This window comes from Pelodiscus sinensis, chromosome 29 (assembly GCF_052426305.1).
Source record: "Pelodiscus sinensis isolate ZL-2025 chromosome 29, ASM5242630v1, whole genome shotgun sequence".
NCBI lineage: Eukaryota > Metazoa > Chordata > Testudines > Trionychidae > Pelodiscus > Pelodiscus sinensis.
Window position 1 is genome coordinate 6894020 of NC_143080.1, and position 23921 is coordinate 6917940.

Below are 23921 nucleotides of genomic sequence, written 5' to 3' on the forward strand. Positions count from 1 at the left end.
AGAGGCTGGGGGGGACCCCTTCCGTGTCTTCCTTTACCCCAGAAATGACTCCATGAGCATCCCCACAAGTCATATTGTGACACTCCCCCCATTCAACCAGGCTCCTCGCCCCGCCTGGAGGGGGAGAGGGGGCAGGGCGGGCATGTCCCATGGTTCACCTTAGCCCAAAGCTCAGTTTCATTTCTTAATGTTGATCAAAATCCCCGCGGCCATTTCTGAATTCAGCAGAAGGAGAACGGATTCCCGGCTTCCCCAAGGCGTTCCTGGTATCACCCCTCCGCCCACAACACAGACACAAAGCCACTGCCACAGAGCGCCCCACAAAGCAAGGGGGATGAAGTGGGAAGGGGCAGAAGCATGCCTCAGTTTCCCTCACATACACACTTTTCATTGCTTCCAGGTGGAGAGAGGGGTCCTGTTGGCTCTGAGGACAGACTAATGGACTGTTTGAGTGTCACTTGGCTGCCTCAGAACAAGCCATTAAGAAACTGGCTGAAACCGACCCAGATCAATCAGGAGTCCAGAGAAACAAGGACACACGGCTCGCACAGCAGGGAAAGCCGCACACGGACACGTGTTCCCTCTAATCATCTCCATCTGTGGGCAGACTTTTTCCATCCACGTGCGGAATATTTTTTTTCCATGTGCCAAGGCATGCATGAGTGTGCACCACCAATAGAAATACCAAACCTAGCTGCAGGGACTCTGCTAAAGTCAGCTGGGCAGCACTGGAAAGTCTCCTGAGCAGCCGCACAAGGGCCCAGCTTGCAGGGAACACCGCCTGGCAGAGACCCAAGGAGACGGGGCAGGGATGTGAGCGAGGACTTGAAGAAGCAGGTACTCTTGCACCCAGCTTCACTGCAGGACAGCTGGTGAATTCCATGGAGCTGACCTGAACAGTCTCTGGGGTTTGGAACAGGTCCCATAAGAGGAGAGATTAAAGAGACTGGGACTTTTCAGCTTGGAAAAGAGGAGACTGAGGGGGGATAGGACAGAGGTCTATAAAGTCACAAGTGGTGTGGAGTCAGCGAATAAGGAAAAGTTATTGACTTGTTCCCATAATATAAGAACGAGGTTTAACACAAGTAAAAGGAAGTTCTTCCTCACACAGCGCAGAGTCAACCTGTGGAACTCCTTGCCGGAGGAGGTTGTGAAGGCTAGGACTATAATAAGGTTTAAAAGAGAACTAGATAAATTCATGGAGGTGAAGTCCATTCATGGCTATTAGCCAGGATGGGTAAGGAACGGTGTCCCCAGCCTCTGTTTGGATGAAGATGGATGGCAGGAGAGAGCTCGCTTGATCATTACCTGTTCGGTTCCCTCCCTCTGGGGCACCTGGCATTGGCTAGTCGGCAGACAGGAGACGGGGCTGGATGGACCTTTGGTCTGACCCAGTCTGGCCGTTCTTATGTTCTTCTCTGAGTTCCCCATAGCCAACTGGACCACCCCCCAGTACTCCTCAGGAACCTACTGTGCTGTGCAAATGTGGCCCAAGGTCTCTCCCTTAAGGAATCTGCTTCAGGGGACTTGCCGAGTGGAGCTCACAGGGCAAAGTGGGGGAGGGGGCTGCAGTCCAGCATGACCTGCCCTGAAGGCAGAGGGGTCCTGGGGGTCTGGCACACTGATGGGGCTGCTCCAGGGGTCCAATCAAAAGCTGGGGTGTCGCTCTGAGCCTGGACTAGCCAATATGGGCCAGACAATAACAGGCTGGTGGGACCCGCCGGCTGGCTCCTTGCAACACTCAGCAGGATGAGCTGTGAACTGGCAGGGACACATTACACCGGGGTAGGACCACGGGATCGGACTAGGGGATTTAGAGATGCCACAGGAGTAAAACACAAACCCAATAACCTGAACACTGGGCCCGCCTTCTTATCCATCTACCCGCAGGTAGATCTGCAACTGGAAAGAAACATGGCCTAGCTGAAAGTTTGTCATTGGAAAAGGTTCAGGAAAGGGCAAGAAAAATGAAGAGGGGTTTGAACGGCTGCCATATGAAGAGAGATGAAAGACTGGGACTTTTCAGCGTAGAAGAGAGGAGACTAATGGGGGATAGGACAGAGGTCTGTAAAATCATGAGTGGCGTGGGGAAAGTGAATAAGGAAACGTTATTGACTTGTTCCCATCACCTAAGAACTAGGGGTCACCAAACAAAATGAATAAGCAGCAGGTTTAAAACAAAAGGAAGGTTTTTTTCCATGCACAGTCAACCTATGGAACTCCTTGCTGGAAGATGCTGTGAAGACCAGGACTTTTACAGGGTTCAAAAGAGAGCTAGATAAATTCATGGAGGTCAGGTCCATCAATAATTAATAGCCAGGATGGGTAGGAACGATGTCCCTAGTCTCGGTGTGTCAGAAGCTGGGAAATGGGCGACAGGGGAGGGAGGGATCGCTTGAGGATTCCCTGTTCCATTTGCTCCCTCTGGGCACCTGGCATTGGCCACTGTCGGCCGACAGGACACTGGGCTAGAGAGGCCTTTGGTCTGACCCAGTCTGGCCATTCTGATGCAAATGCAAACAGATCTGCCCCTCGCGTCCTGGGGCAAAGTCAGCCCACGCTGCCCTCGCTCCCCTTCCCGCAGGGGCCTGTGCTGGCCCCTTGTGCAGAAGTGGACTTCACCCTGCCCCACGGGCCTGGTGCATGCTGGTTTTCAGGAGCTACCGGCTGGCGCCTAAGCCGCAGGCTTCGCTGTCCGGTCCCCGGTAGCCACACGCTCTAGCGTTCCCCGAGAGAGCCCGGCTCGAGTCAGCGCTGAGGTGAGAAGGCTCACGAGGCCGAAGCGATGAGAACATCACACGAGAGGTTAGAACATCCTGTTCTGCTGCCCCTGGGCCTTTCTGTGGCCAGCACACAGCAGCCCTATTGGCCCACCCGTTCCCCGGCGGCGGGAGAGAGGCAGCGAACGCAGCAACGCCACCGCTCCTAGGCAGGGTTAGTCCGATACCCCAAGTGCACTACGTTTTCCAGTGAGGCCCCTGGAACACGCTACATGGCCAATCTGCAGAGCTCTTGGGGGAACCCCCAGCCTCTTCTCCCCCCCCCCCCCGTTAGTCGTGTCGTTAGCACGGCGGCAGCTACTTCTCGGGGCGGCGGGTGCTTTTCCACCCGAGCACCCTGGGCTGGCCAGAGATCAGTAGCATTTCGGTTCATCAGCACAGAAAGCAAAAGTAAGCGTCTCGGGGGCGAGCCATTTCCTGCGCGGCTCAGCGCCAAGTACGTTTTGCAAAATCATTTCAGTTTTGAAACAAGCTGTCGCATCGTAGCCAGCCGCGGGCTCCCGAACCTCTAGCAGGCAGCCAGGCCGACACGCCGCCTTTGCCGTTAGAACGGGAAAGGTCACCGAGGAGCTGGCATCTTCCCCGGGGGTGGAATTAAGCGCTCTCCTTTGGGGAGCGCGAAACCCGACTGCTGAGCACGTCCGCTTATTAAACACCACCATGCCACAGGGAGCAAGCGAAACGCCACTGCAGCCAGTTGGCAACGCAACCGAAGAGCGTGCTTGCCCCCTTTGTAGCGCCATGAAGTGTCTCCCGTATGGTAAGAACCTGCGGAGGGGAATGGCACGCCCCCCCCACCACACACACACACACACACACACCCCCCCCTCAGCAAGGCCTGGCTGCCATACCCGACACGGGATTTGCCCAGACACCAACTCTGGCTCGGGCTGAGCCTACCCAACCAAGAGCCACGCGTGCTCCTGAGGGCGAGGAGGCTGGCGGCAGACACGCGAGCTCACGTTTCCAGTGCATGGAACAGAACAGCTGCAGCCGGTTGGGGTTGGCGGGCCAGAGGCCGCCACGGCCTTCCACGGGCACGCAGCACTTCTGAGGAAAACCCCGGCTGCTTGGGAGGCGTCTCACTTGGAGTGCCCAATTCAGCAAAGCCCGTAAGGATATGCACGCCTTCCCTCCATTCCCCAAGCAAAGACCCAGGCACCCCCCCATTCCCAAGCAGCAGCTCGCATGGGGGCCCCCCCCATTCCCAAACAGCGGCCCGCTTTGCTGAGAGGGGTGGGATTTCACAGGCCTGTCTGAGCTTCAAGCATTTGCTGAACCGGGCCCCAAACTCCGACCACCCAACCTTGTAGACGTCTCCCGGCTCCAGCGGGAGCTCTGCCAGCCTGAGGCAGCGGGACCCCGGCGTAGGAATCCTTCGTTCAGGCGTCAGAGACCCCGGGCTGAGCCCTTTGCACTGAACCGGCACGTACCCTGCGAACCTTCTCCGCCCGCCCGCCCACCGAGCCGCCCACAGAACATCCCAAACGAGTGAAACATCCAGACAGTTGGCAGCTGCGACTGGCAAGTGGCGTTCTCCTCCGTTCTGCTCCAACGCTGTTCCCATCAGCCGCAACACCCGCTGGAGCGGAGCCAATCCCCAACCAGCCCCTGCGGGGGGGGGGGGGGGGGGGGCCCTGCTCTCTGCACATGACAGCTTCAACGGGCTCCCTGCTTTCACCTGGAATGGCTCTTACCCATCCCAGAGGAGCTAGGTACGGGACTTCAGCAGGATGCCGGTGCACACCCTGGCCAGACTCGACCTCGGGGATGGACAGAATGCAGCCCCTGGGACGAATCCAGACAACCAAGCCACTGGATCCTAACCACAGGCACAGCGGCTGTCTCAGGCAGGCTCCTTGCCTGCCCCACCTCCCCACACTGCTCAGAAACGCCAGCTAAGGGGCCCTGTTTGTCTGAACAGCTGCGAGCCTGGGAGGAGAGGCTTCACACGCTGCTTCCAGCACAATCTTACGGCTCCCACTGGCCGGTTTCCCCCGTCCCCTGCCCCAGATCACAATCGCCTCCTTCATCCAACCCCGCACCACCTCCATTAATATCAGCCCTCGACCACGGTCCAAATTCTTGGGGTGCCCCCCCCAAAGTTATTGCCCACCCCTGCTCTACCTTGATGTGTGTCGCTGGGTTCCCTCCAGAACCAGCGCAGGGAACGGGCCCCACTTGACTTACAGTAAGTGCAGGAGGCGGGGACTGCCTGGAACCACAACAGAAAGGAGGAAGAAATCACTCTTGGGTTTATTCCATGTGTGTCAACGGGAATCAAATGAAAACTAGCAGGGGAAATCGTGGCGGGTTCACCGGACCGGCTGTGACTCTGGAGGTGTGAGCTCAGCCAGCCCCAGCGAAAGGTCAGCCGAGCAACCCTCCTCCAGGGTAAACGGGCTCTCAGACAAGCGTGTCGGGTGAGATCTGAAAATCGCGTGTGGTGTCAGCTCCATCGCTCAGGCCAGAAAAGGGAGAGAGGGGCTGGAGCAGGCAGACTGTGCTGCAGTAACCGGCTTCCAAGGCCAGGGGCGGAAGGAGGAGCTACGCGGCTGGGAATCGCAGAGGGACCGGTGCAGAGCGAGCGACGCAGGGGTCCCAGGGAACCCATTTCCTCTCCCACTGGGCTCACGCGGTGGTAACCCCATGACTTCCCCTGGGCTCCTCCCACTTTGTGCTGGGTCCGACAGCTCCAGTGATGGTCACTGCAGGGAAACCCCGGGATGCAGCCTGGCAAACTGAACAAATACGACAGGCCAAGCTGAAAGTCGGGAAAGCCCGAGAGAGGGGGCGGGAGGCTCAAGGGAGGTTCCAACAGGGCTGCTCAACTTCGGAAGCCCCGGGGGCCACAATGAGACTCACAGCACACGCCAAGGCCACAACTTAAGCGTGGTTACACAGACATGCAAATATACATGCAAATAGCTTCAGTCACGCTGACAGGTATGAATACAAAGAGTCAGCCTTACGCTGCGGTGCCAGACCCAAACATGTGAGAGCCAGTCAGCACTTCTCAGGCTCTGCCCACTAGGCTAAGCAGCCCGGCGCTCCCGGCACCTCCTCCCTGGGGCTAGAAACGCCGACACCCTGAACCCGTCTGTCCAGCCGTCCCGTCCACTTGCGTCTTTCAGCGCTCACCCCGCCTGGCAGAGGCCTCACCCTTGTGGAGCGTGTTCCCAGTGGAGCCACGTCCAAAGGATCCCACCCACGGCCACGTGCTGAGCCCCACGTAAACCCAAACCGCCCGCGGGCCACAAACAAACAGGCTGCAGGACCCATGCGGCCCACGTGTGGAGTAGCCCTGGTTACAGGACGCATCCGATCCCTTCACAAGCCCCAACTCACTGCTCTTGCCACCCTCGGAAAGTCACTGGGGCTGAAGATGGGGGATCCACCCCCCCCAGAGCTACCGCCCCGCCCCCGCAGTGCAGGGTTGATTTCCGCAAGCCCTGAAGCCTGATCGGCACTTACACAGCTGCAGGGCGAACATAAACGTGGCCATTCTGGGTCAGACCCAAGGTCCACCTAGCCCAGTGTCCTGTCTGCCCACAGTGGCCAGTGCCAGATGCCCCAGAAGGAATGAACAGCCAAGCGATCCCACGGCCGGGCAGTCTCGGTGCGAGGAAGCACCCGTCACCCACGCTGGGTGGGAGTGAGAACAGCCGCTTTTCCGCTTTAGCAGCAGCCAAAGACCTCAACCAAAAGAGAAACGGATCCAAACTGCCCTTTCTGGGAAATCAGCCGGTTTCCCTCCTTTCCCTCCTCTGCACCCCAGGGTGCCGACAGCCCTGCGGCTTCACACTTGCAAGGCTCAGAGCCTAACCTGGCTCAGAGCAGACCCCCAAACCCAGCCATGTGGCATGTGAAGCTCTGTGGGGAAAACTGAGCCCGAAGGGGAGTCCTGCCCACAACCAGTCTGCGGTCAAACCCCGAGGCCCGGTCCCTGAAACCAGCAGAACAGATAAACATCGTGCACTGTCATAAAACCAAAACTGAGCTCTTACTCAGAACAGGAGTCTGCAGAGCACAACACAGCCAGGCCCTTCCCGGTCTCTGGGCTGCCGTCTGAGCACTGCGGAGCCGCAAGCTGGGGAAAGGAAGCGACGGCCATCGCATCGCTCCCTGAAGCCGTCCAGACTAAGGATGTTAGGGTACGTCTACACTACAACGCTAATTCGAACTAAGCTAATTCGAACTAACGGATCCAGACTAAAACACTAGTTCGAATTCGCGTTTTGCTAATTCGAACTAGCATGTCCACATTAAGTGGACCCTGAACCGGGCTTAAGGCTGGCCGGAAGCAGTGCCGGCAGGGCATCAGAGGAGGACTTAGAGCGTGGAGATGCTGTCTCAAGCTAGCCGAGGGCTGTGCTTAAAGGGACCCGACCCCCACCCCGGACAGATAGTTCTCAGGGGTGCCCCGCTTGCAAAGCAGTCCTGGCTTGGATTGCCCGGAGTGCCCACACTGGGCACATCACAGCACTCGGCCATCAGCCCGGCTGCACTTGCCGCAGGCTGCCATCTGGGGAGAGGGGGCAATTGGGGGGCTGCAGGAGAGCTTCCACCCCCAGAAGCCCGCAGAACCAGCCCAGTCCTCCCCATTGGGGGCTCGTGCCCCATTCCTCCCTCACCTCCTTCCACTTACCCTTCCCTAGCCCCTCTTCTTGATGTACAAAATAAAGATAACGTGTCTTCCAAAATGGAATCTGTCTTTACTGAACAAAACTCGGGGAGACTGGGAAAAGGAGGTGGGAGAGGGGAAGAGAGAGGCTGGGAGAGGGGAGGGCAACTAAAATGATCAGGGGTTGGGAACAGGTCCCATATGAAGAGAGGCTAAAGAGACTGGGACTTTTCAGCTTAGAAAAGAGGAGACGGAGGGGGGACAGGATAGAGGTCTCTAAAAGCATGAGTGGGGTGGAGAGGGTGCATTCAGAAAAGTTCTTCATGAGTTCCCTTAAAGAAGGACTAGAGGACACCAAAGGAAAGGAATGGGTAGCAGGCTTCAAACTAGTAACAGAAAGTTCTTCTTCACAAAGCAAAGAGTCAACCTGTAGAACTCCTTGCTGCAGGAGGCTGTGAAGGCTAGAACTAGAACAGAGTTTAAAGGGAAGTGAGATCAAGTCATGGAGGCTGGGTCCATGGAGTGGTATTAGCCAGGGGGTAGGAGTGGTGTCCCTGCCCAAGGTTTGTGGAAGGCTGGAGAGGGATGGCACGAGACAAATGGCTTGGTCACTGTCTTCGGTCCATCTCCTCCAGGGTCCCTAGGGTTGGCCGCTGTCAGTAGACAGGCTACTAGGCTAGATGGACCTTTGGTTTGACCCAGGACAGCCATTGTAAGCTCAGGGCTCAGGGTCGGGGGTCTCAGTGGACCCCCTTGATTCTCTTGCACACCTGCTCCTGGGTGGCCAGGCTGGCAGCTCTCCTGCCCTAGCCGGCCACTTTCCTGTGCCTAGTGCGGAGGTCGTGGACGAGGTCCATGATGTCTGCACTAGCCCAGGTGGGTGCCCGCCTCTTGCGGTCCCGGGCAAGCTCCCGGGAGCCGCCAGCCTGGTCCCGGGAAGAGGGGGAGGGCGGGGCATCGGGTGGGTGGCTCGATCCGTGCCAGGTGCCTCGATCCGTGCCAGGTGCAGGGTCTGCTGGCTGGGTGCTGGCAGGCTTGCACCTGGTACGGGCACCGTAGCCAGCCCGTGCCCCTTTAAGGGGTCTGGGGCCGGGAGGGGGGCAGATGAGTTTCCCTGGTGTTGGCCAGAGTGGCCACCAGTGAAACCTGGGGAGGGCTAGCCTCCCACTAGTTCGAATTAAGGGGCTACACACCCCTTAATTCGAACTAGCTAGTTCGAACTAGGCTTAATGCTCGTAAAATGAGGTTTTCCTAGTTCGAACTAAGTGCTCCGTCAGTTCGAATTAAATTCAAACTAACGGAGCGCTAGTGTAGCGCCTATGAAAGTTAGCTCGAACTAACTTTCTAGTGTAGACATACCCTTAAGGACTAGTTGTCTATCCGATAAGCAAATGCAAATGCTTATCGGATACTCGAGTTGACTAGTCGATTTCCCCTCCCTCTCCTGCCTCTATCAGACAGAGGCAGCAAAGGGCGCGCGGCCGGGGGAGGGGAAGGGTACTTCAACGCGGCAGTAGTGCACGGAGCCTTCCGTGGAACCCAGAGACAGCTGACCCCAGGCTCCATGAGGGCACTTCTGCTTTGAAATGCACAAGAGCCCCCGGGTAAGCGTCCTCCTGGAGCCCCGAGTCAGCAGGACTTCCCGCTGGCCCCACGGCTGCACACCCACTTCCGCATTCCTCCTCTGAAACGTACAAGAGCCCCCGCAGGGGCTCGTGCGCATTTCAAAGGAGGAATGCGGAAGTGCCTATCGACTAGTCGATGGTACAGCGGGGGAAGGGGCCCTGCAGCCGACTTCCCCAGCATCCGAAAGCCCAGACTGTCCCTTAGCATCCTAAAATGCTTCCCAACTAAGACGGCTGGAGGAGCCACTTTTTTCAGCTGACAAGGGATTAAATTAAGCACAGCGTGAAGCCTGGAGAGCCAACTTCACCCCCTGGTTTCAAAAGCTTCGGCACTTTAACCTGCCCCCCGTCGTCTCCAACTAGCAGCACCTTTTATGGGAGAGGCTGGGTGGGGCCAATCCCACGCTCGCTGGAGTCACCAGAAAGGCTCTTGGCAGAAGTGGGCTTTGCACCGTCCCGGTTACGCCCCGAGTCTGCCACACTCCCCCCCGCCTGGCTGCTGCCCCCCGCAGAGCCTCCGCCCAGACAGTTCCTCTTCCCCTGGCGCCGGTGCCTCCAAGCACATGAAGCTTTGGCAGAGTTGAAGCAGGCAGCGTGTTCCCTTGGCAGGCAGCCACAGGGCCCTGCTGCGCCCCAAGCCTTCCCCCATGGGTCTCATGCCGGCAGTTCTGCCCAGGCAACCAGTAGCTCAGCCTGGGCGCCTCTGGGGCAGCTGGGCTGTCGGTAGGCACCCAACCCAGCCCTGCCCTCTTCCTCCTCCACCTGCTGCTCTTAAGCCTGCCTATCAGCACCCCTCCCCCCCCCCCCAGCCTGGCAAGTCACCCCCACGCAGGCAAGCCCAGAAATCCCCTTCCCGGCTCACACAGCTGCTGTCTTCCCAGACGTACAAGCCGCAGCGACAGCCAGGCTGACTGGCACCAGCCCAGCCTGAGCACCCTCATGCTCTCAGCCCTGTGGCAGAAGCCCCAAGGGGAGCTTGCCACTCGTGCTCCTGAGCCTGGGGGACACTGGCTGGGGGGTGGGGGGAGCAACACTGCAGACCGGCAGAGCAGCCTGCCAGCTAGCCCCCTGCAGCCTGGCTGGTCCTTGCACTACAGCCTGGGCCCCCTGAACGGAGATTTCCCGGACTTGGAGACTCTGGAGCATCTTGGTGAGCAGCCTCCTCTCTCTGTCACGACCGAATCCCCGGCACGTGTGTGTGTTTGTGGGGGGGAATCCAGAGTATTCGCCTCCCTTCGGCGCTGCACGGCAGGGGGAAGGGGGGGGAACTGGGTTCTAAAGGGCAGGACCTCTGAGATCATCCGAATTAACATCTCCGCCAAGGCACGGGCTGCGGTGCTGGTGGATGCATAATCGTGGCTGCCTCTTGTTACAGCCACGTGGGTCAGGCTAGGAACGTGTCACGTAACCAGGTACTGGCAGTCACACCCATCTCCCCCCCACGAGGCCTTCTACCTAGTCTCTCAGTGGTGAGCAAAGCAAACCCGCCGCAGGACCGGTCCTCTCCAGCAGCCCGACTGCCCTTGCCCACCCGGTGCCAGGAGAGCAGGATGCCCACGGGCACCCAGAACGCCTAGGCGGGGACAGAGCACGACCATCACCTCACCACAGCCGCTGGCTCCTCACCGGGGCGTGCAAACAGCCTCCGGCACGGCTGTCCTTATGCCCTTCCCCTCCAGTCTTCCACAACCATCGTCCGGACGTGAACGAGGAGTCGACTTCCCAGTAAGGCAACTACTGGCTCATCCTCCCCCCGCCCCACCACGCTTTTTAAAGGGAAGCCGGCAGGAGAGGACTGAATCCTGGGTCGTAACACAAACACCTCCCCTTGGCTCGCTGCCGCTCTGCGTTTTGAAAGGGAAGCCGGCGCGAGTGCGGGGACCCGGGATTCAGCCAGCGCCCTCTCCTGCCGGCTTCCCTTTCAAAACGCAGAGCGGCAGCGGGAGGGGGTGCCGAGACCGGGCGCGAGCGAGCACGGACACGTCCCTTCCTCATCGACTAGTCGATGGAAATTCCATCGACTACTCGCTGAGCCAATTAACTGCTACTGAACTTCCCTAATGCAGGCTCTCCCGGGGAGAGAGGACGACCCCAGCCCCCTCTCCCCGCAGCAGCTTGGGGCCAGGCGAGAAGCACCTCTCCATGGTCACTGCAGCTCCAGTGGGCACAGCCGGGGAAGGGGTGCATGTCCCCCAGCCGGGGCAGGTCCAGGTTCGCCTGTCCCCTGCACACCCCAGGCAGGGCAGGGAATGCAGCAAACTGGGCACTTTCCTCTCGCTCCCCAATGAAGGGGAACAGCTAACGATGATTTGGAGGGGGTGAGCTTCAGCCCCATTGGGGGGAGGGGGCAGAGGCTCGGGGCTGGGGAGCACATCCCCAGCCAGCCCCTTTCACCTGCCTGGTGATTTGGTCTCTTTCCTGTATGGTTTTAGGAGGTGCAATCTCATTCCAGGCCCATCCAATTTGCCTGGCTCAACCAAACGCGGAGCTTGCTCTAAGTTAGAAGCAGCAGCTGCCTGTCGAATTGGGTGGCCTTAGCTCTTGGCATTAGGAGAAATTCGTGCAGAGACTCTCTCCAACTTCGAGGAGCCGACTCAGATGACATCTGGCAAGTGGGTGTGCACGGCTCTCGGGGCGTTGGCAGCTCGAAACCAAGATCCCCGAGCTGCAGCGCGGCAGTGACGCGCTGCCCAAATCTGCCAAAGCTCACTTCCTGTACCGGGTGCCAAACAATCCGGCCTTGTGTTGGGCTGCGCAACGCTTCCACCTCTCCACGGCAGGCCCCGCTGCTGAGAACTCGGCTTCCTGAGCAGACCCCGCCCCCCCCCACCCACACACACACACGCTCTCTACATCCACCCCTTGGACACAGCGGATGGAACGGTGGCTGTGTAAAGCCACCCCAGAGAGCTACCGGCCGAGCTGGCCGCGGCCTTCTCCCGTGGCGCCAAGCTGAGGGGCGGGGGGCGGGGGGGAGCGGGGAATACACCGCCTCAACTTCCTCCCCACACACCCGCCCATCTGCCACTTACGTCTCGCCTCGTCAGCCGGCCGGAGCAGAACACCCCACGCGGAGGGAACCTCTGGAACGGCCCAGGGTCTCTGGGTTAGTTTGCAGAGTTCAGAGACCCTGCCCACACCGTGCTGGGCTCCTGTGGCCACGCCCTCACCTGACCTGGGAGGCAGGGAAGCGGAGGACTCAGGACGTGCTAGGCTGGCTGATCCATCACCAAGCTAGGAACGGATGGGGTGGCACAAGCGAAATGGGTAGAAACTCTCTCCTGGCCGGGGGGCAGCTCTGCCATCTCCTCTCTGCCCAGAGCTGAACGCGAGGGGCTCCTCTCCACCTGCACCCATGCTGAGGCTACCAGAGCACCCTTGACTATTACGCCAGAAGGGACGACTCCCCCCCCCGTTACACAGGCCACAGCCCTGCCCTCAATTAGCTCCTATTGGCGCTAGAGCAGTGGGCATTAGACAGACGCCCTCTGGGATAGAGATGAACCCCCAGGCCTGCCCTCGGAGCATTGTGCCGAGGGTGAATTCCCTCATCTCCAGCCTGAATTTGTCCCGCTTGGACGCCTGGCCGGGGGATTGCTGTGCCGGCTCGCTGGACCAGCCCTCATCCAAGTGCTGCACCGCACCCCGTGCCAACACACTGATCAACGCTCCCTCTCGCCTCCTCTTCACGGGGCTAAACGGCTTCAGCTGCCCGGCACCACCGCTCAAAGCAGGTTTGCCAAGCCGGCAGCATTCGCCTGGTGCCTCTCGTAACAGATCAACATCCTTCTTGGGCTGCCAGCGCCAGGACAGGACACAGGGTCCCTGCAGCCGTCACACTAGTGCCAAGTACAAGGCAATGCAAACCCTTCTCTCCCTCCACCTCGAGAGCCCCTGCTCATGCTCCCAAGGATCATATTGGCCCTTCTGGCCACAGGGTTGCACTGGGCACTCAACTGATGGCTTCTGTGTCCTTGCTTGCCAATGCAGAGTCCCCCAGCCTGGAGGCACGGCCGATGCGCTTTGTCCCCAGACCTGCCATTTACCTGTAGGCATGCAAGACAGGGACTTTGCCCTGCACTGGCCCTTTAAGGGAAAACCCCCCAGCCCTGAGTGAGGGCTGACAGTGAAGCACAGTCAAGTAATGAGGGCCCAGCTGGGGGCTCTATAAAGAAGGGATCCTGGAGGGAGGGGAAACCAACTGCTGCCCTGGCTGGAGAGCAGGAGGGACTGGACTGCCAGGGAAGCAGGAGGCTTCCTGGAGGTATTGCAGTGCTGGGGAGGCTCCGGTCAAGTAAGCCCCCAGGATGCAAGGCCTGAAGCTACTGGGGCAGCAGGTCCACACCCCTTTGCCAGCGATGAGTGGCCCGTACAGATGGCAGTGTGCCCCGGAGGCAGGGGCTCAATGGAGACTGGCCGTGGGTCACTGACGCAAGGTGGGGACAGGGGAACTGGGGGTCCCTGGGAGAAGGACCCTAGAGTGTGCAGTGCCAGCAGGATAAACACCAACCCAGAAGGGGGTGCAGAGAGACTGGAGTGGGCACTGCCAGAAGGCAGTGTCCTGAAGAGGGCACCGTGGTTAAAGAAGAACATGAGGAGTTACCAGCTGGAGGAAGCACCCAACAAGCGAATTCCCCAAGGCAACCACCTGCAGGCGCCATGCTGGTGAATCTACTCCGTGACACCACACACACACACACACACACACACACACACACACACACACACACACACACACACGTACGTGATTGGAATGGATTCCTACAAATCCAGAGATATCTACAGCTCGTTTTTGCTGATGCAGATACAAAATTTGTATCTAGAACCCTGCAAATTTGCCACTTTATATCCGCAGATGCGGATAGCTGCAGCTCATTTTTGCAAGGTTCTCCTGATCCCTGCAGGACCCTACTAAAAACAGACCTGCTCAATCATTCCCGATCACCAGTTACATCGAGACTTATCAGTGAGTTTAATCCAATGTGGGCTTTATATTGCTCTAGTTCTTAAAACTCAAAAGGTCATGCAATGAAGTCTTACAGCAACCCGCCCGCTCAAGGCTCTTGCCTTTATCATCCAAATTCGTAGTTGCATTAAAAAAAAAATTAGGTTAGACAGGATCTATTTTACATAAGCCAACGTTGATTGCTATTAATTACATTACCCTCCCTTACTTCTAGAAGAAGCTAGTTCTGTTTTAGTCATGCCCATTATTTTGATCCATGTAAGGCTGACAGGCCTATAATTAACCAATTACCCTTTTTAAGAAACTTGCATAGCATTTGTTTTGTTCCCATTCTCTGGCACGCTCCCCAGTGCCCCATGAATTATTGGGGAGGGGGGAATCAACATGAATAGCCCACTGAATTCCTCGGCCAGCTCTTTTGATACCCTTGGATGCAAATTACCCAGACCCGTTGATTTCAAAATGGCTAACTTTAGTACCTGATGTTTAATATCTTCCTGAGCTACTACTGGAATTTAAAGTGTTTCACCCTATGACAACATGACTATCAATTAATGTTTCCCCACAACTAGAGAGCAAATATTTGACTACTTCTCCCTCTGCTGTATTATCATTGATAATTGCATGCACTGCTCCAGCTACAGTGTCCACCTACAGTAAGGGCTTGTGCCGGCCACTCAAGTCCCACCACGGACAAGCTGCAAGAGAAAGCAGGAAGAGCTAATCCATCTCCAACCCTTCAGGTCCTTGGCATTATTAATGCTTCAATTTGGCTAACCGTGGCGCTTCAACGAGGTCCCTCACCCAGCCGCCGAGTCTCTCCAGCCTCGGTTTAAAGATCTGAGGGATGAACCTTTCTGATTGTGTTTGGCGTACGTCTCTGTGGTTAGCCCTTCCTTTCATCTCTGGAGCAGAGCCAGCATGTAGCCACGCTGCCTGTGTCTCGTCTGACATCACCCAGGCACTAGGTGAAATAAACAGACTGTGCAGAAGTACAAACGTTAGCCTCAGGTTTCCTTGGTTACGTTGGAGCTGCACCGGGGTTCAGGGAGACATGACAGGTAGCCTGGTAACTTGGATCACGGCTAGGGGAGGACAGGCCTGTAGGACAGAAGTTTCCTCCCCAGGGGGGACAGAGAACAGACACTTGAACAGGATTTCAGCCATAAACAGAGAATTAGCTTCCCCGCCCCCCCAGCAGCTCTTACCCGCAGTCATTTTCCTAGCATGCTCCATTCGCGACCCAGCTTCCTGAGCTGTTACTGTACCATGCCAGCAATTATGGGAGGCCATTTTAAGTGGCTGCATTAAATGAGCCGAGTCACAGCACAGGCACTTCTAAGCACAGTTTTCTCCCGCAGTCTAGTAGGCAAATGGAGTTTGGAAAACCGCAAGGCTCATTAAAACTGGCATCTCTTGGAAGGGTGGAGAGTAGGGTTGTTAAAAAGCGGGTGATACAGAGGCAGCTCCCCGGGGGCGGGGCAGGAACCTGCATGTAACTGGTCACAGTAACCAATAAGCCCAGACTTATCGATTAACTGTGTAAACTGTTATTTGGTTACATTCCTAATGGATAGTGAATGGTTAAAAAAAATAATAGCTGTCAGTCATGTAATCACGACTGGTGTGGAGAAAATAAGTAAGGAGAATTTATTGACTTGTTCCCATAACACCCTGGGGGGAGGGAGGTCACACACAGTGAAGTATATAGGCAGCAGGTTTAAAACAAATGGAAGTTTTTCTTCACACAGTACAGAGTCAACCTGTGGAACTCCTTGCCAGAGGATGTTGTGAAGACAAAGATTTTAACAGGGGTGAAAAAAAGAACTAGATAAATTCATGGAGGATTGGTCGGTACATCAATGCTTATTAGCCAGGATGGTGTTCCTAACCTCTGTTTGCCAGAAGCTGGGAATGAGCAACAGGGGGTGGATCACTTGATTCCCTGCTCTGTTCATTCCTCTGAGGCATCTGGCCTTGGCCACTGTCAGCGGATGGGACACTGGGCTAGAGGGACCCTTGGTCTGACCCAATGTGGCTGTTCTTATGTTCAGCTCTTGCACTCTGTAGGCAGCGAGAGGTGCTGTTTAATTGACACACCAGTTGCTCTCCTGCACGTGCCCTTTGTGTGTGAAATAATGGGAGTGTAACGAACCCAAAATGCAGCAGCAAACGCTGAAGTCCACATGCTGAGCGAGGCGCTGCATGGCAAGCTACAAGGGAGAGCCAGACCCCTTCAAAGAGCCCCGGCTGGCGCTCTCAGGATACTCTGGGGCTAGTCTCACTCCTGCACCGTGCCCAGACAGTGCAGCGTGCGTACCTAGCCCACTGCGGCTAAGACAGGCTGGGAAACCGGAATCCTCCTTCAGGACATATTCTGAGGTTGCATCACATGTTTTTGGTTCCACACTGGAACAAAAAACCGAGAGGCAGGGCTTGTCTACTAGGATGCAAGAGGCTAACTGGTTAATTGGCTGGGACAGAGCAGCCCCTCCCCCGCCCCCAATGATTAACTGGATAAACGATCCTGTTTAATTGTTTAACCGGTTAAGTATTTAATTGTTTAACCGGTTAACTATTTAATGGGTTTTTACATCCCTGTTGTCTACATTAGCCAGTTACTGCCCTGAAACTTTCTTGCTCAAGATGTGGAACCCGCCCCCCCCCCCCCCCCCCCGCCCTGAAGCACAGCAAGTTCCAGCACAGTAACTTGCCAGCATAGATGGGGTCCCAGCACCAGCAGCTACACCCCTTGAGGCGGCGGCTTTCCTAAAGCCACGCTGGAACGGCAGCCACGCTGTCATGTTACAGTGTGGCTGCAGCAGCGCTTAAATGCAGCAAGTACAGGCACAGCCCCAAGAGAAAGGCACACACCCCAGGAAAGCCAAATGCCCGGTGCTCGTGGCACCCACCTGGGATGCAGGAGACCCATGCTGGAGTCCCCACGCCCAATCAGGGAAGGGATGCAGTGGTGCAGTAGCCCCCCTCCAGCAAGGAGAGAGTTACCCAATCCTGGCCAATTAGGGCAGAGAGCAGTAAGCCAAGCAGAGCCAGGCTAGGCCCTATAAAAGGCTGCAAGGGCTGGAGGGATCTGGCTCTCTGGGAAGCTAGACAGGATACCTGAGACAGAGCAGGCAGAGCTGGGGAGCCGGCAGAGCTGGGGAGCCCTGGCCTAACCCAACTCGCAGGCTGGATACAGGGGCCTGACGGGTACCAGAGCTGCGGGGAGGCAGGAGGTCCACACCCTTGTCAATGTCAAGTGGCAATTTGCCCCAAGGCCAGGGCTAGATGCCGACTGGCAGTGGGCCACTGAGGCAAAGAAGGAATAAGGCGTTAGGGGTTCCCTAGGAGGGGAAGACACGGCCGCAGGACAGTACCGCGAGGCAAAGGCGCTGTTGTCTGGGAGGGACACGGGTCTGAACGAAAGGTAGAGAACGGACACAACGAGGAACATTGGGTGAGACTTTGCCAGGAGAGGGCGCTCTGAGGCCAGACTGAGCTAATTCCCGGAGTGACCAGCAGGAGGTGCCGCAGTGGCATGGCACGGCACATCCGTGCTACAAGGGACATGCAGCTGGATCTCCACGGGCCTTAGCCCCCAGGTGAGGGAGAGGTGGGTCCGTGACTCCCTCCCTCCCCTCCTAGACCTGAGAAACCTCCTCAACCCTTCCAGTGAAGAAACAGCTGGTGAAACAGTTCCCAACCAGTGCTCAGTGGAGGCCCTGACTAGCTACAGGAGCATCGTTTACCTGCCCCCCTTCCACACAGAACTTCACCAGCTCAGCTGAAACTCTGCCTGGCAAAACACAGCAACTTCTCCCATAAAACAGAAAGTCCATTGTCCCAGACGAAGGGGGAAATAGGGTTTGCACGCCTGGTTTAATGGCCATGAAACACAACCCTGGAGATGAAGAAACTGAGTAATCAACGCCGAGATCTAGGAAGCGGCGAAGGATGGTGCTAGCCATGCTCTGCCACAAAGTCCCCAAGTAACCTTGGGAAAGTCACTTAGTCTCTTTGCCCCTCATTGTCTCTTCTGTAAAATGGGGAAAAAAGATACACCCACTGGGGGATTGAGAGCAGTGTTCCTTGTAAGCCAGGTGCTTGTGCAGCTGCTCAGGAGAAATTCAAATGCTGCCCAGCTGATTAGCAGAGCACCTACAGCTAGGTTTTGTGTTTCTATTGGTGGTGCATATTTGCATGTGCAAGGTGCACAGATAAATTTATTCTGCATGTGGATGGAAACGATTAGAGGGAGCATTGATTGAGAGGCGCTTGGATGCTATGGTCAAAGGGCCTAGATAAGGACTTATAAGATTCCCTGACAGTGCTGCAAAATCTTCTACCATCATGAACCTCAGACCCTGTTTTGTTCATAAAACTATTAAAGGCAAAGCTTTGGCCCAGCTGAGAGATCTGCGCTAGCACCAACCTACTCTTCACTATGATTTGAAAGCAGCTGCAACAAGCAAAGGAGAAGGCAACAACCCAGAGCTCTCATCAGTCAGAGACATGAATCAGTTCACTAAGTCTTGGGTTGACCAAATACAGAATCAGACTTTCTGGTTTTCAGTCTTGATTGCCAGTCCTCCTAGCAACCAAGCAGTTTTGATTGGTATTAATGCTGAAAAGTTCAGCAAGAAATCTTTGTTCTGAAGTAAGAATGTTACATTTTGATTAGTCAGCAAATCGAGTAGTTGATGGAAATTCCATCGATTAATCGATAAGGGGGGGCTGCACCTCACCTTTTAAACGTAGTAAGAGCCACCTGCAGCTTCAGCCTTTGAAATGTACAAGAGCCTGGAGGGGATCTTGTACATTTCCAAAGCAGAAGTTCAGCAGCTGGAACTGGAGCAAGCATGGAGTGCTTCAGCCCCGGCTCCCGCAGAGTCGGTGGTCGTGGTGGGAAAACCAGCTTTTAAGCCAATTCTCTCCCCCTCCCCCCACCAAACAGCAGCTCCTGTCCCCACTCCTTTCTGCCTCTCTCTGATAAAGGCAGTAATGGGGCAGGGCGGAGCGGGGAGTGGAAGCGTCTAGTCCAGGGTTGGACAAAAGGGCCTCCGCAGGCTGAATCCAGCCTGCCAAGCAGGTTGACCGGGGCCACAGAGGCCCTGCCGCTCCCAGGACAATTAGGGCCTGGGGGTGGGGAGGAAGTGCACGAAGTTTCCTTTGCCCTGCCAGGAGTGCATGGCGCTTAGAAGCCCCACATGCTCCTCCCACTGCCAGGGGCATGGGCACCTAGGGAGACCCTTGGAGGGGGGAGGGCAAAGACTTCAAGTGTCTCCTACCCCCAGGCCAATCATGGTCTGTGGGTGGGAAGCAGGGAACTATCCTGGACCGCCCCTTTCTGCTTGAGGCTCCGCCCCTTCCAGTGCAGCCTGGAGCCACGTCAAAAATTTATGAAGTGGCCCACAGCAAAAAAGTGATTACCCACGCCGGCCTAGTCAAGCCACTACTAGGGATGTTAAATATCAATTAATTGATTAGTCGATTAACCTCATGAATTCTTATTGGTTAGTCAACTATTCTATAGTCCCCAGGCAGCCCATGTCGGGGGTGGGGAGGGAGAGGCAGAGAGGAGGGGTCTGAGCTTCCGGACCTGGCACCAGCCAGAACTGAGCCAGGCTGCCTGCCCACCTGGCTCCTAATACACTTTACATGCAGAGCTGCAACGTGGGTAGGTCCAGGGCAGGGAGAAAATGTGTGTAGTCTCTAGCATTGACCTATAACTGAGAAGCAAAACCGTAATCGACTACACTGTTACAACCCTAGTCACTACTTGACCATCCGATACGCTTTTGCTTAGCGGATAATCTAGTCGCTTACATCCCTATTTGAAGCATTCTGAAATTCTCCACATAACGATCCTGCTGGGATCAAAATCCCAACAAGGTCCGTGGGGACGCTCAAGGCCAGAAACTAGATTTTTTTGGCTTTCCATAGAGTTTGGCTTCTTAAGCCAGGTCATAGACTTTCCAGACCACCTACTCCAAATATGTCGTTTCCAGTCCAAGTGTCTGAAAGGTCATTTTAAAAACACATGTAACTCTAGAAGGGCATTCACTGAATGTAATAAGGCCATTTCTACATGCCTGTTGTGGCTGCACAACTTTGACAATTGAGGCTCGGAGTAAGACGCACAGCAAACACTGTCCCCCCAAGTTTCCCCAGTGCTAACTGCAGAGGCTGGCAAAAAGTGGCAATTAGAAATGTAAAGGACTAGTCGCACCCCCTTCCCAGCTGCCTCTATCAGATAGAAGCAACAGGGAAGGGGAGGGGAGGAGAGAATGGTGCAGTTGTTTTGAATGCTACAGGGAGCCAGGTGTCAGGCTCCTCGTGGCACTTCAAAGCAGCAGTGCTCCAGCTGACTCCCAGGACCCCCCAGCTGACCCCGGGCTCCACGCAGCCTGTCAGTTTTGAAATATACAAGAGTCCCCAGTTCAGAATCAAAGTATGGAGGTTTAACAACAGATAGTTTGGTCAATACCAACCAAGTCCTTCCTTGTGAAAGGCCAACCAGGACTCATGAGAGGGACCATGGGCTGCCAGGTGTCCCGGTTCGACTGGAACCCCAATGAAAGAGGGACCCTGATGACTCCAGTTGGCACTACTGACTGGGGGGCTAGAAGTCCAGTTGGCAGGGCTGGCACCACACAACTCCTCCGAAACAGACACATGTCCCTCAGCTCCTAGGGCAGGGGTGGGCAAGATACAGCCCGTGGGCCGGACCCAGCCCGCCAAGCCTTTTAATCCAGCCCACGGCCCACCCTGCCAGGACCCTCAGGCACGGAGCAGCTCCACGCCACTCAAAGTGGCTCTCTATGTCCACTGGCTCCCCAGCCTCCTCCCACACCATGAACCAACCCCTCATTTCTGGCCCCAACCTGGAGCCTGCAACCCAAGCCAGAGCCTTCATTTCCTCCCACCCTCCAACCAGGGATGCAAAACCCCAGTTAGTCAGTTCACCATTTAACCAATTAAGCATCATCCGGGCAGGCCCCCTGTGGGGCTGGAGCAGACCCCTGCCCACAGCAGATGAGGAATTGCTCCAGCCCCCACCAATGAACTGGAACCGGTCAGTATCACCCAGTATGGGTAATGCTTACTGGTTAAGCTTTCACATTCCTAACCAGGGATGTGAAATTACACTGAATCAACTAGTCAATGGAATTTCCACCAACTAGCCGATAAGCGGGGGAAACTGCAGAACTGCAGCTAGCTTAGCTCCCAGCCCCAGGAGCAGAAGGGCAATGAGGGGAAGGGACCAGGTGAGAGCCAGGAGAGCGGATTCCCAGCTCACAACTGGTTCCTCTTGCTGCACTTCAGCCTTTTAAGAGCCTGCATGTAAGGCTATGCTTATCGGCTAGTCGCCTACATAGCTATCCCTAACTCCAACCCTCTGCCCAGTGAAAATGAGCAAGGGACAGGTAAAAACTGTTAAACACTAGCCGTGTAACGCAGGGGTTCTCAAACTTTGTGCTACTGCGACCCCCCCCCCCCAAGTTGCTTGCGACCCCCCGGGGGGTCAGGACCCACAGTTTGAGAATCGCGGGTGTAACCAATTACAATTTCATCAGTTACAGGGGCTCAGCCAGCCCTGCAGGAGTTTAACCATTAACTGGAAGCGATAAGCATCAGCTCATGCCTCAACCTCTCACATTCCTAGTGGGAGATGGAGTGAGTGGGGTGCCGGGCCTGGGAGAAGAGGCCATGCTGGGGCAGAGCCTCAAGGAAAAGGCAGAGCAGGGGTGTTTGGTTTTGTACTACAAGTGGAGCCTTTCTAGTCTGGCACCCTTGGGACTTGACTGGTGCAGAATCAGAGAATTTGCCCAATCATGGGAGGTCAATATTGTCTAGCAGGATTACCAACACTCCCACCGCTTGCTGGGCTCAGGGTCAATTAGAGCTAATCAACAACAGCACAGAACACTAAGAGCCAGACCTGGTGGCTGTAAACAAACTTTATAGGACTGTAGGAAACTTATCCACTTACCAAGGGTGTGGCCATCTGGTTCACTAGAATCCTAGAACTGGAAGGGACCTGGAGAGGTCATGGACTCCAGTCCTCTGCCCTCATGGAAGGATCAAGCACTAAAATCATGCCAGACCGCACATGCTGCCGGACCAGAGAGGTTCAACCTTTCTGGCAGCAGGTAGCGAAGGCCAATGAAGGCTAAGCATTCCCTAACCGAGGCCATGGGCCTACTCATGCTCTGTCCTGAGGCCCCTTCCTCACTGCCCCTAAAGCCAATGGGGGCTCAGCTCCAGCTGGCCAGCGGTTGAATCACAGGGCAGGGATGCTCTGGCCAGTGCTCAGGCCAAAAGTGGGGGGTGCCCGGGGCTCCTCCAGCTGAAGGAGGGCACTCAGAGCTCGGGGGGGGAGGGGGGGCACGTCCTCAGAAAGTTTGTTTCTGGGTAAGAGAGAAACGGCCCCCTGCTCCCCCCAATGACTGCAAACCCATCGCCCCTGGACACTGGACAGTGACTAATAACAAAAGCAAAACGACAGCATCGTTTCCTGGCCCGGCGACGAGACCCACGCAGCATCTATACTGGCCTCGGAAAGAAAGGCGATGCCCATCATCCCAAGCTGCTCTTAGGCCTTGTGAGGTGGGCCCCAGGCAGCGCGAGCCACACGGAGCTTTACAAGCACCAGCCATAAAGTTTCTCCAAGGAAAGACACCGCAGCAGCTTTCCCCCCACCCACTGCAGGTACCAGGGAGCAGCATCAGCTCCTAACCAGAGCGAGTCCGTGACACAAGGAAGGGTGCTCAGCAGCTGGGCCAAGCTTTTCAATCCAACCCCTAGGCAGATGCTAGGCAACGGGGACAGAGCAGAGCCCGGCTGGCCAGCTCAGTTTCCCTCGACCTCCATCGCCATCAGCTCTGGAGCAAGAGGCTGCCCGAAGGAAACCAGGAGCCGGCGTCACAAGGGAGCTTAGCCTCCACGGCAGCACCCAGCCAGGGCCACTGACGCCAGGCGAGGGGCTGGGGAGAGCCTGTATCCCAGCCAGGCTGATGCAAGACAAGATGGATGTGCGAGAGGGGCCGGGTTCCGGCTGCCACTTTCAGTTTCCTCATTCTAGGGCTTGTCAATCTGGCTCTAGCGCTGCCACCGGCCTCACTCCTCAGGGCCCCAGCAGCGTGAGAGAGATGCCAGAGGCCAGCAGGCAGCACCCATGGGACCCGCTGCCCCAACTCTAGGCTCCTAGCAGCCTTGTCCAGCACCCATGGGTGCAGATGCCCCACAGCCCAGCCCAGCCCTGCCCTGCACCCATGGGACCTGCTGCCCCCCCCCCGTGGCACGACACTGCCCCCACTGGAGCAGCACCCACGGGCAGGCACCCCTGGGTGCAGCTGTCCCCCCCAGCCCAGCACCCATGGGCTCAAATATCCCCTCCCTCCCAGCCCCCGCCCCCAGGGAGCAGCTTGCTCCCCAGCACCCACGGGTGCGGCACCTTCACGCACTCATGCCATAGGCGCCCCCCCGCTTTGCCTGCAGCCCCAGGGCCCCTGCTCACCCGCGGGGACGGGGCTCCCAGGCTCCGGCTGCCTGGGGCGCTCGGCCTCCTGCTCCCACCGCGGCAGTCCAGAAACCTGCTGCCCCCTCAGCCCCGCCCCCCCATTGCATACGTCACGGAGCCGCTGGCCAATGGCGCGCCGCCTTTGCTCATTATTCACGGGGGGCGTAACCTCTCGGCCAATCGGCACCTCCCGTCTCTGACTTGATTAATTATTTAGGATTGGCGGGGGGGGGGGGAGGGTGCCCCTAGTTGGCTGTTCCGGCGCGAAGCTTCCCCTCCCACCGCAGGGCCGAGCCGAGGGACACGGGAGCCCGGAAGCCTCGCGGGGGGAGCGGCAAGTGCCGGGAATGTCCATGCGGGAAACTCAGCTGAGTTCCGGGCAGCGCCTGACGTCAGCACGGCG

At 56.8% G+C, this 23921-nt stretch overlaps 1 protein-coding gene across 5 annotated transcripts in view; it reads right to left on the reverse strand.

Annotated features, from left to right (window-relative positions):
* The window catches only part of STAT3 (signal transducer and activator of transcription 3), a 41714-nt gene extending 18051 nt beyond the window's left edge, over positions 1-23663 (reverse strand). For all 5 annotated transcript variants that reach the window (XM_075911498.2, XM_075911497.2, XM_089774054.1 and 2 more), the window contains exon 1: positions 23516-23663. In XM_075911498.2, coding sequence (XP_075767613.2) covers positions 23516-23625 — 110 coding nt within the window. In that variant the 5' untranslated portion in view covers positions 23626-23663. The remainder of the gene's footprint in view (positions 1-23515) is intronic.
* Between the last annotated feature and the right edge of the window lie 258 nt (positions 23664-23921).